This window comes from Lichtheimia ornata (genome assembly GCF_029851405.1).
Source record: "Lichtheimia ornata isolate CBS 291.66 chromosome Unknown scaffold00001, whole genome shotgun sequence".
Classification (NCBI taxonomy): domain Eukaryota; kingdom Fungi; phylum Mucoromycota; class Mucoromycetes; order Mucorales; family Lichtheimiaceae; genus Lichtheimia; species Lichtheimia ornata.
In genome coordinates, this window is record NW_026695321.1 from 374,087 (window position 1) to 386,404 (window position 12,318).

General features: G+C 43.0%; 4 protein-coding genes across 4 annotated transcripts; 3 read left to right on the top strand and 1 right to left on the bottom strand.

Moving 5' to 3' along the window:
* Window positions 1-504: 504 nt before the first annotated feature.
* On the bottom strand, window positions 505-4,122 carry O0I10_000139 (uncharacterized protein; the record flags this gene model as incomplete). Its single annotated transcript, XM_058480253.1, has 9 exons — window positions 505-587; window positions 647-1,385; window positions 1,444-1,899; window positions 1,953-2,189; window positions 2,246-2,973; window positions 3,032-3,460; window positions 3,525-3,911; window positions 3,978-4,026; window positions 4,084-4,122. 9 exons carry the CDS (start codon window positions 4,120-4,122, stop codon window positions 505-507), a joined length of 3,147 nt encoding a protein of 1,048 aa, XP_058348776.1.
* Window positions 4,123-5,463: 1,341 nt separating this feature from the next.
* On the top strand, window positions 5,464-6,593 carry O0I10_000140 (uncharacterized protein; the record flags this gene model as incomplete). Its single annotated transcript, XM_058480254.1, has 3 exons — window positions 5,464-5,872; window positions 5,978-6,061; window positions 6,136-6,593. 3 exons carry the CDS (start codon window positions 5,464-5,466, stop codon window positions 6,591-6,593), a joined length of 951 nt encoding a protein of 316 aa, XP_058348777.1.
* Window positions 6,594-7,582: 989 nt separating this feature from the next.
* O0I10_000141 (uncharacterized protein) lies at window positions 7,583-9,051 on the top strand (the record flags this gene model as incomplete). The annotated part of the gene is made up of 4 exons (XM_058480255.1): window positions 7,583-8,350; window positions 8,409-8,658; window positions 8,723-8,949; window positions 9,010-9,051. The coding sequence occupies 4 exons, from the start codon at window positions 7,583-7,585 to the stop codon at window positions 9,049-9,051; spliced, it is 1,287 nt and encodes a 428-aa protein (XP_058348778.1).
* A 737-nt stretch (window positions 9,052-9,788) lies between these two features.
* Window positions 9,789-11,935, top strand: O0I10_000142 (uncharacterized protein; the record flags this gene model as incomplete). Its single annotated transcript, XM_058480256.1, has 8 exons — window positions 9,789-9,991; window positions 10,053-10,136; window positions 10,217-10,281; window positions 10,344-10,582; window positions 10,643-11,119; window positions 11,186-11,480; window positions 11,541-11,680; window positions 11,738-11,935. 8 exons carry the CDS (start codon window positions 9,789-9,791, stop codon window positions 11,933-11,935), a joined length of 1,701 nt encoding a protein of 566 aa, XP_058348779.1.
* Between the last annotated feature and the right edge of the window lie 383 nt (window positions 11,936-12,318).

A 12,318-nucleotide genomic window follows, 5' to 3' on the forward strand; every position in this document is an offset into this window, starting at 1 on the left:
AAAAGCGTTTCATTTTTGAGACACCTTGCTTATGCAAAATGTTCACTGGTAGTAGAATGCATATGGAATCCTTCATTGGGGCATTGTTATGGGCACAATAACGCATATACTAATAGCTGACCCAAATCTCAAGGATAAGAAAAGGAACGGGTATCTGGGCCACGCTATGCCATCTTTGGCGCTGTGCACTGCCTGAGATTGTGTGGGCTGTGCAAATTTGTACTCCACGTTCGGTACTCAGGAACATGCCTGGGATACAATGTGGATCATGCATGTGACTAAATATTGTCAACCGTGTACCTTTATCCTCTCGCCAAACGCATGCTCTTTTGTATACAATCCTTGGGACTTTGATTCAATTGGGTGCTTTAATAATGATGCTATTCTACTAAACACTTCTCCTACTATCATCATTATCAACAAAATCAAGTAGATTATCCAACATACGCTATTGTACATGGTTATTTGTTGTGTTTTATTATCGAAAACGTGGATGTAGATACATTATTGCTTCTTCGGTGCTTTGGGCATCTTTTTCTTGTCGTCCAAGTTATTCAGATCTTCTTGTGTATAGTAATGAGGAGCAACTATGAGAAAATAGGTGAGCTGACATGTTGTTTAATATAGTATTGGCGTTGCAACTTACCATCAAGTAACCATTGTGGCTGTATTTCCAAGACCTGACGCATGTACTCTTTTGAAGTAAGCACGAGCTCGAAATAAATGAGCCATTTTGGCCGTTTCTCCAATAAGCTGCTGCTTGGATGGATATGTACAGTCTGGCTTTGTTTGATTGTGCGGTATGATTCACCCGATCGATTAAGCCTAGCAGCGTTGAAGAAGAAGCCTGATGTGATAGCTTTTTGTATAGGGACGACATCGGCAGGATTGGGATTGCTGACAAGTGGTACTTCGACACGATCAAGCAACTGCACCAATTGATCACGCACGTTGCGTACTCGATCCAAAGTTTTGTGTTGAATAAAGTTCTCATAGCACCATTGTATGGAATAATCAGTTTCCACCCATTGGTTCCAGATGTTGAGCAATGTCAGGTGATCACCTCCCGGCTTCACTAGGTTTTGATGTGCAGTGTCAGCAAGCAGCTTCTTGTCCTTGGGTCGATATAATAAAGAGCTTTGTTCTGAAAGCATAGCGCAAATGGAAACCACCTCTTCAGTGCACTCGTATTTTTCTGCTGCCACGATTGATTTGGATAATGTTGGATCCATAGGAAATTCAGCCATCCTTCGGCCCAATTTGGTCAACTGGCCACGGTCATTGAAAGCTCCCAACGCATACAATTGACTACATGCTCGAATCAAGGTATCTTCCACGGGTGGATCCAAAAAGTCAAAGTTGAGAATATCATCGATACCCAAGCTCTATAAAATACGATATTGATTAGTATTATGTTGCCTGGATACCATCAACAAAACATACCTTGAGTAATAACACAACGTTTGATAGGTTTACTCGTTGAATCTCAGGGGTGGTATTTTCATCCATTTCATTGTAAAAGGCCCATTGCGTATACAATCGGAAACACTTGCCAGGGCCTGTACGACCAGCACGACCAGCGCGCTGTGTTGCTGATGCGCGTGAACATGGGGTGACAGTAAGAGCCTCCATACCAGTACGAGGATTGAATGACTTTTGCTTAGCGTATCCTGGATCAATGACGTATGATACACCATCCACAGTGATTGATGTCTCGGCAATGTTGGTGGCCAAAATCACTTTACGTGCTCCTTCAGGGGTCGGTTCAAAGATTCTGGATTGCATCTCGGATGGCAAATTTGCATAAATGGGACAAACAATAAGTTCACCAATCTTGCTGCCCAACGTTTTACACGCCTGAGTCAATCCTTCTGCTGCAGCTTCAATTTCATCTTGGCCCTAAAGTCATACGTCAATACTGGAAATCAATGGGCATATCATTTAACACTTACAGTTAAGAAAACCAAAATGTCACCACGTCCTTGAGTCACATGAATAGTCAACACCTGTGTAATGGCTGCACGTAGATAATTGGCTTCAGGAGCCTTGGTATAGTAAATCTCAACCGGATAAGGTCGACCAGGGATGTTGAAAATGGGTGCATCATCAAAGAATTCGGAGAACTTTTGAGCATTCATCGTTGCGCTTGAAATCAAGAGCTTCAAATCAGGTCGAAAACGAGCAATATCCTACACATATCCCATATGAATAACCATAAGCTCATCCTCATCTATTTGCTACTTACCTTGATCAAGCCAAATAAAACATCCGTTGATAAAGTACGCTCGTGAGCCTCGTCGATGATCATGCAACTGTACGAAGCCAAGTCTGGTTCCGTCATGAATTCACGGAGAAGCATGCCATCTGTCATATACTTTACCACGGTCTTGTCAGTCGTACAATCTTCAAAACGGATACTATAGCCGACTTCGCCACCCAAATGAACGCCCATTTCTTCGGCGACACGTGCTGCCACACTCATTGCTGCTACACGTCGAGGTTGTGTGCATCCAATCTTCATTCCATTCTTTGTGTATCCCGCCTCATAAAGATATTGGGGTAATTGTGTCGTCTTTCCAGATCCCGTTTCACCAACAATCACCAGCACTTGAAAGTCGTTAATAGCCTGGATCAACTCGTCGCGATACTGATAGATTGGCAATGACTTTCGAGTCTCCTCAATAGAGCGAGCTTTACGTTCTGCTTCATCGATCCTTTCCATCAACTCGGCATCACCACCTTCATCCTCATTCAACTTGGCTGCCATGACAAAGTCGATTTTTTGATCCTCATCGAAAACGTAGTCATAGTCATCTTCCTCTGCTTCTCGCTCAGCTCTTCGTGCCGATTTCTGAATCTGCAATTGCTCCCACTGATCTTGCTCCGAAACGAATTGTTCATCCTCCTCATAACGCTTGTAGAGTGCACTCTCTTTCTTTTTGCGATCGATCTTGCCCTTCTCAGTGATATAATCTACAAGCACATTATTAGATGATTGCTTTCAGCATAGTACAAAGGAAAGAGTAATTACCTTCAGGCATCGTGTATCCATCCGTTTTGTTGTCAATCTGCATACGAGCTTCAGCAAGGGCAAGCACCTGCTTGTTGTATTCATGTTCTTGTCTCTCCCGCTTTGTCAACTTTTGATTCGCAAAAAGGAACTCTTCATCTTCAATCTTCTTTCTCAAAAGTTCAAGACGTTGTTGTTCACGCAATTTGAGATATTCTTGACGTGATCGATCTCGAAGTGATGGCAAGACTTCCTTTCGTGCATCTTTGTCGTCAGCCAAATTACGTCGTTTACGTGCCTCGCTGCCTTCTTTTGATGATCGATCCTCCACCATACGCTTGGTCTTTTCCATGTCCTTTTCCTTGATACGGTTGGCTAATGCATCACGTTCTGCAATATCTCGTAGACGCTCCAATTCCTCTTCATCAGGTTCATTTTCCTCCACATCATCTATGTAAAACCGAAAATGAATGAGTTAGCTCATATCTTGACAATGATATCCCATTCTCCTTACCTTTTTTGCGTTTTCTATTCCTTTTCTCAGTCGTTTTGATCTCTGTATCATCATCGCTTGCCCATGCACTCTCTTCCTTCTGCTTCTTTCGCAACTTCTTCTCTTTCTTCCTTAAGCGACGTTCCTCTTCCTCATTCAAAGCTGCTTCGTGTGGTGTTTCTTCCATGATGGTGCGAAACGACTCGTTGGCTTTTCGTAACCGAGCTGCTTCTTTCTCCTCACGTTTGCGTTGTGCTTTGGCTGCTGCTGCTGCGGCATTTAATGCTGCCTGCTTGTGTGGCACTCTTCCATATAACTCGTGTGCGAATCGTCGTGCTGTGTCATCTGCTGGAGCGCCTGCTGCTTGTAGAGATGTATATAACGCATCAGGGGATGACGCTTTCTTTGCTATAATAAAGCTGTATGAATAAAAAGAAAGGACTCACAAGGAACGAAAACGGTAACTTGACTTACCTGTGGCAATGATAAAGTCGACCATGGTGCTCTCGGACATGCCGAACAGCTATACAAACGAATGCTATTTAATATAGAGCGATCTTGAGCATGCTGTTGAGCTTACCTTGATTGTGTTGTCTGACACCCATTTGTTGAGATCCATCGTGTTGATCAAAAGCACTGGGAAGAAGGGTAGTTGGGTGCTGTCAGCCCGTCACGGCTATGGAAATCCTAATTCAGTGTCTCTGTCTCAGCGTACCTCACCACTCAAATTGTTCTCAGCAGGACATTGAATCAATACTTTGCATGACAACATCCTCAAGAGAACCTTCGGCTAGATACTTTCTTTTTGTTATCAAAATGATGTTTGAAGAATAAAGATATGGGTTGCGTCATAGTGGATACTAATTTCTCGTTCATTCGATTCATTGTTTGCAAGGTGTCGATTGTTGTTTCAGAGAGCCTAACACTTATTAATGCTTACGTTCATTATCTATATCTACTTCTTTCTTACCTGCTCATGTGCCATTGGGATCACCTCTCAATTTGAGGGAACCCGATATTACCGTACATTGTTGTTCTCTTTGCTAACTAATAAAGGCTTTAACCAATCATTTGGAACCAATTCAATAACAACAACATCACCATGGATATGATACCAAGCTAACGATAAAGGATCCAATTCTTTCAAACAACAGCAGCAATTAAAGAATCCAATACGTATCGTGGCTACGCTAGTACTCCGCAGCACAATCGATACCTCCGTTGATTATTATTATGCCGCCTCCTGGGATACCGATATATACATGGTCGCCATGGCAACCTATCCAATATCGCGCAATTCAAAGTTGCCCAATAATGGCATCGAGCTCCCATTTGATTAGGTGCCATCGAATCAAAGATAACTTTCACCATATATGGTAGATGCTGATGACAACAATGAATCAAATTGGCTCCATGGTTCATCAATCCTTTAGAAGGGGCTGGTACTGTAGTTGTGATAATAGTGGATCTGGACAAAAGGGTGAAAGGTCACGATAGCTATTAGTTCATGCATGGTTGTTTGTTTGCCCAATGCATCACACGTTTATACTTTTGCATGGAGGGTGTGCACGTGGATCATGTTGTGGCAGCAGCTGTCTGAGGCATGATTTTAAATGGTTAATGGGTATGTATGAACCATGAAGTTGAGCTTTGCATAAGATGTATGTGTTTATTTCATATGGGTCAGGTACGATTTGTGTGCACCAAAAAATCCATTGAACATTCTGGGGAATCTTTGGTGTGAGTGTGACTGGAGCCAATCGTGTAGTGCAAGGTAAATTTAGTGTCGGATGCTGCTATTTGTGTCCAGGGACCGAAAAGTTAACTGCTTTCTCCTTTTCTGCTTTCCTCTTTTCCTCATCCTTTTTTTCGCTTTTCGGCACTGTTTTTAACAATCAGCAATATGCATGTTCTTTCACATTTGCTATTGCTGTCCGGAAGCCTAATGGCCAGCAGCACAATGGCCCAACAACAACAACAGCAACAACAACCAATGTCCTCACGCGCTCAAGAGCTTGGCCTTAAGCAAACATGGTATGCCCCAATGGAAGATACCACCGATGTAGTTGGCTTTTTATCAAACAATTGGGGTGTCAACAACAACAACTTTTACGGCAATTCCGATGTATCTTTTGAATCGGATCCCATCACCAACAACGCCTCTCAAACTGTCATGTCAGTGTTGTATGCTGCTGGATCATATTCGCCAAGCGGTAAACATGCCAAGGATGGCAGCTTGGGAGGCGCTGAATTCAACGCAGCACCCTTTGGAGGCGCATCGTATGACAGCGCGCTATTGAGCTATGACCTTGCGTTTGCCGAAAACTTTAACTGGGTTCTCGGCGGAAAGTTACCAGGCATCTATGGAGGTATGTAAGGGAGCAAAGAATTCTATGTGACACAAATCCATTGCTGGGTTTATTAGATTTTGATGCCAATGTCATTGATTCCATCGTCCCCCATTATTTGATTAGGCGCCGATGACGAAGGCTGTTCAGGTGGTAACCAGGCTGATGGCTCCAACTGCTTTTCAATGCGTCTCATGTGGCGTGAAGGAGGTAGGTTTATTATTATATACGCTCTCCATTATGCTCTCTTTGTTCACTTTCATTGTTGTGCTGATGCTTTGTAGGTGGCGGTGAAGCCTATGCGTACCTTCCAGATAATAGTATTTGTGGCAAAAGCAACACTGTATGCAATGACGAATATGGTATCAGCTTTTCTCGCGGTGTTATCCGTTTCAAGACCAACGAATGGACCAAGCTGGAAATTTACGTTAAAATCAACAATGCAACCGAATCCAACGGCATCCTTCAAGTGTGGCAAGATGGCTCGTTGGTGATTAACCAGCAAACGCTAAAGTACAGAACAACCAATGCCATTGCAGCCACGAGTATCATGTTCAGCACTTTCTTTGGCGGAGGCGATACCAAGTACGCCACGTCTGTTGATACGTTCACCTACTACAAGAACATTGAGTTCAGCGTTGGCAATGAGGTTGAGCTTAGCGATAGCGCATCCGCTCGTGTCACGGTGACCTATTCACTTGCTGCGCTTGGTGCCGTTGCCGGCTTCTTTTTATTATTGTAGAGATGAGAAATCCCATTGCCCAACCTTCTCCTTTATTATACCAATGTATCCTCTACTATTATAACTTTACTACTTGTTGCAGAGAAAACATCTCTTAACTACTGCGATTCACATGTCATGTCTATAGCTAATTCTCTCGTGATGTCAATGGCATTCTCTTATCTTCCCACAGATATAAATAGTCATACACGTTTGTACAACTAGGCACTGGGCATTGATGTGAGACATTTTGATTTGGGTGTGTTGAGGGAGCGATTGATGGAAAAACAAATAAGCTTTCGGACATAAAGCAGCACGCGTGTGTCATTTGCGTGGCACATTCCTTGGATGGGCGTAATCAGTCTAAGACATATATAGCAGTTACTATGCACGAACAACAATGATCACGTCAAAACCCCCCTTCAATAGCACATGTTCCTCAAGTTATGCAAGACGTCTGAATCATCATAACCATGATCCGACCCATTTACCCGAGCAGGTGCTATACTCCCTACCGATCATTGTGCTGTAACAGAAACAATCCATAATAGTCAACACAGCCATATAGCTGAGATCGGATTCATCGTTGTGAAGAAAGATACGTTGGTAAATGAAAATGCGCAGCAGCTTGATCATGTTCACTTTTGTTATGGCTTTTTTTGATGTTTGGTCCCTTTGGCTATGATAGAGCAATGACTAAATATGAATCGAAGAGAGTGCTGCACCCATTGGATGATCTCAAGGCTTAGTTTTATAAAGGCGCGGCATACAAATCATATGATTTTCGAATACATGCATATAGCCAGTAATTTATGGCGTCTCTTTTTATTTATCAATCAAGCGTTTGGGATGAATGGAAGTAGCAGCTTCTTGTATTGGATTGGGGGGTAGCAATGTCATTGATAGTGGTGGATCACCTACCAAGCCTCCGCTTTGGGTGACAGCGTTTTTGGGAGGAGTAAGTTGAAGAAAAAGGGTTGATCAGTTTTTCGTTACCTTCTCGATTCACGATGCCACCTGCAAAGAAAAAGACAACGACAAACGCAACTGAAAAGAAGGCTGCACCAGCAAAGACAACTGGAAAGCGTGCTGCCAATGCTGACAACACCAATGTCGACACCAACAATGCCAAGATCGCCAAAAAGCAAAAGGTTGCCCAAAAGCCAGCAGCAGACGAGAAGAAGCCAGCAACCAAAAAGCAACAACCTGCTAAGGAGGAAAAGAAACCTGCAGCTAAGAAGCAACAACAACCTGTGAAAGAAGAGAAGAAGCCTGCAGCCAAAAAGCAACAACCAGCAAAGGAAGAGAAGAAGCCTGCAGCTAAGAAGCAACAACAACCAGCAGCAAAGGAAGAGAAGAAGCCTGCAGCTAAGAAACAACAACCAGCAGCAAAGGAAGAAAAGCAACCCGCCAACAAGAAGCAGCCTGCCAACACTAAGAAAGCTACTGTCCAGAAGCAAAAGGGTGGTGCAGTCGAGAAGAAGGCAGCTGCCAATAAGAAGACTGAATCCAAGCAATTGAAGAAGGCTGTTGAAAAGGCTGCTGAAGAATCGGATTCTGATGAGGAACAAGAGGATCAAGAAGATCAAGAAGAGTTGACCGAGGATCAAGAGGATGCTTTGCGTAAAGAAATCTTGGGCGATCTCGTCAGCAGTAGCGAAGATGAAGGTGCTGATAGCTCGGATGAGGAAAACGAGGATATTATTGCATTGGATGAAGAGGCATTGAAGAAGAGCAAAGAGGAAACCAAGGCACAGTTTGACAAAAAAGCAAAGAAGGTATGATCCATCCTTTTCATTGACGTACAAGGTACACTGATATTGATCCTTTCTTTAGGCTGACAAGAAGAAAGAAGATATCAAAACGGGTGTCGTTTACCTTGGCAGAATTCCCCATGGTTTCTATGAGGAGCAAATGCAAGGCTACTTTTCGCAATTTGGTGACGTGAAGCAGCTTCGCTTATCACGCAACAAGAAGACCGGTGCATCCAAGCATTACGCATTCATTGAATTTGAGTCTGAGGACGTTGCCAAGATTGTTGCTGAGACTATGGATAACTATCTCTTGTTCGGTAAATTACTTCAATGTAAGTACATTTGGTATGGTCATGAGGTGTATAGGACTACCAGCTCATTGGGTATATCAAATAGGCAAATATATACCACCCGAATCAGTGCACAGCAAACTCTTTGTGGGCGCCAACAAGGTCTTCAACACAAGAATCGCAAAGGTTGTTCAAAAGGACATGGTCAAGAAATTCAACGCAAAGAGAACCCCCGAAGAATACAAGAAGCGCGTAGAACGACTTGTGGCTCGTGAGGAGAAACGGCGGAAGGACATTGAAAAGGCTGGCATCAAATACTCTTTCCCTGGTTATGTGAGTGGATATCGCCGTTGACTTGATTGCTCAATACTGATACATGCATCATTTTGTTAGGCTGCCGAATGGGAAAAGAAACAAAAGGCATCATCTAAGTAGATACAATTCATATTTCATACTTCACTGCGTCAAAATACATCTTTAGATCATTTTACTGTAAGACAAGTCATTAAGGGATGGGTAGTAAGGGATTGAGTGGTGGGATGTGCAGCTGGTTGGAAAGTTTGATGCTCCAATAACCGGGTGCATGGTTAAAAGCAAGATGAGATTGGGGAGAAAAATGTCGACTCACCCATGCACCATAATTTTCGCATACTACTTCCTATACGTATTTAAGGAGTGACAGCTAAGGCATCAGCAGCTAATTTATCCACCTGTGTCCCTTGATCGATGCCATTGACTACACGTGGAAGGATGGGAGTTACTATGGCATCGATCATTTAAGTTATGCTACTCGCCAATGTTTCTCATACTCGCAGATCAAAGTCACCGTTTCAATGACATGTACACCGTGGATCGGAAGAGAAGTGATGCGCTGATATGAGGCACCATCATTGATGAGAGGCTATTGCTGTTGATTTAAAACTGGGCTGCTCATCCCTACCTACTCGACGATGTGATTCCTTATCGGGCAACGGCTAAAGTTATACATGGATGTCCGGTGACGCAGGATGAAACGTGCTGATCACTTTTAAGAGTTGCGAGGTACATCCATGCGACACACACTCCGTGGTAAAGTTTCTCCAGCCGTTTTTGTTTATGTTCAATAAGCGATATACAATATAAAGGCAGTTTGCGTGTATAAAATTCATTCGCATCTTCCCCTCCTTGTTTCAATGAGTGGCAATAAGAACGAGGAGCAGCCTTTCTTGCAAGTCAGGGATAATGACAATGCACCAAACACAAAAACATCCTCGTACAATACCATTTCTACAACGAGCCCCCCTTCAAAAAACAATCAAACCAGCAAAGATGATACCAACAAGGAACATCAGAATATTGAGCTTGGAAGTGTTAGTATCGGTATACTGACTCTATGGTAAGGACTCACAATTTGATGATGTAAACCTCGTCATTCTCAATTCAAAGTATTGTCATAGCCTTGCGGTGAGTGCTGCATTACCAACCTTGGATGTATCCATCTGCTTTACAATCATGAGCGAAATCGGCACAGAGTTTGAAAAGTAAGTCGATATTTCTTTTCATACATGTGGCAAATGTCCTGGTTTTGCATTATGGTAAACAAACAATGTGTGATCCATAGGGCGCATCTTGCTACTTGGATCCACAACTCTTATATTCTCGCATGCATGACCACTTTGCCGTTAGGTATGTTGGAGGTAATCTTTTAGAAAACCGATACAAGGGATGATTCATTGTACACGACATAGCTGGGAAATTGGCCGACCTTTTCGGCCGTAAACCTGTCCTCGTTGTGTTAACATTGCTATTCTTGCTCGGGTCTTATGGCTGTGGGATATCACAAAACCTTGCCCAGATTATAGTAGCAAGGGCTATAGCTGGTTTTGGTGGTGGTGGAGTGACACTCATGGCTAACGTCGTCATCCACGATGTCATTTCCATCGACAAACGCAGCCAATATCAATCATTTATCAGCATGGTGCAAACAGTAATGTATAGCCTGGATAGAGAAAAATGCATGATTACCATTAACACGGGACTTGTTTAGCTTGGTATTGCTGTTGGATCTCCTCTTGGCGGGTTTATCACTGACACATTTGGATGGCGATATTGCTTCAAGCTCAATATCATCCCCTTACTTTTCAATGCATACATCTACTTTTTTCGACTCAACAATTATCGCACGCCAAGCATGGTATCTAATGGGACCAAAATCATGGATCAGCTACGATCAATTGATTTTTTGGGCGTGATCCTCCTATCAGCAGCGAACTCTTTATTGGTCACCTCTTTCTTGTTTGGTGGCAACACTTATGAATGGGATGACCCATTGACCATTTGTTTGCTGATTGGGTCAGGTTTGGCATTCATTCTTTTTGGGCTTCACCAAGCATATGGAACACGACATCCTCTGATATCGCATACATTGGCCACCAATCGCAATGCGGTGGTAACTTGTGCTGGGATGATCTTCATGTGCATATGCGAGAGTGGATTGTCGTATTCACTTCCTCAATTTTTTATGGTAAGCATGATAATACTATAATGCATCAAATGGCTTTGGCTCAAAGTGCATCTTTTCTTATTAAAGGGGGTGCTGGGTTTTACTACTTCCGAGTCAGGTCTATGGACAATGGCAGAGGCGCTTATCGTCCCCGTGGGTTGTTTCACTGCTGGGCAATACATTCGACGCACCGGCTATTTCAAAAAGTTCGTGTTCGTCATTGGCGCTCTTTATGTTGTTGGGTGTGGATCGTCAAGCCAATGGATGATAAGAGCGTTGCCTTTCTTTGTCGGCATGTTCTTTGTCATCATCCAAGGTTTTAGTTATGGCGCCATTCTCGTTTCATTGTTCATGTCAGTTGCAAGAGATCTACCCGGATATGGTAAATGCGCCCATGTATGTATGTGGTTTAACATCTAGGCTGCTAATCAATCACTTTTAGAGATGGCATCAGCTATGTCAATTGCAGTCTTATTTCGTTATATGGGGTTTTCCCTCGGCCCTGCTTCAGTCGCTGCTATTGTACAAGGAAATCTCAAATCATTGCTTACCGAGAAAATCACAGGGTCTGATGCAGAGGAGGTTGTAATATTCCCACCACGAAAAATCAATGCAAGGTTACTCATTCTTCTTCCATAGCTCATCAAATTCATTCGGACATCCATACGAAAAACATATACATTATCGCCTGAGCTTCAAGAGATCGTGGCGGATGCGCTTGGCAAGTCGTTGCAAAAGGCCTTTTTCCTGATGACAGGCTCCATGTTGATTGCCACGTGTGTTTTCCTCCTATTGAAGAATATCAATCTCAAAGCTGCTGCTGCTGCCCAAAATTAAGAGAATGTCCTATTTATTCTTACATAAAGGATTGAGGATTGCTAACGGCCCAGATTGCTCGCTTCACTCGTAAACTTTTTGTTTCTTATTCAATGGCTTACCACTACACTAATAGAAAAATGATCGTACAATAAGCTTACTCGTGTACGCAACTACATTGCAGTCTCGTAGTATTCATCTTTACAGGAGCCTGCAACAAGCCTTTGTCATCATCCATATAGTGTGTACAATGAGACTATCTCTGTAGTAATAAACTACCCTTGAAAACAAACAACATCGTTGTCACCCTCACCCTTTCACACAAAGTACATCTCATATGTACCTGTACGATCACTTTTATCCTGATAGCCATATAATGGTTTTCATACGGGGCTATCATGACC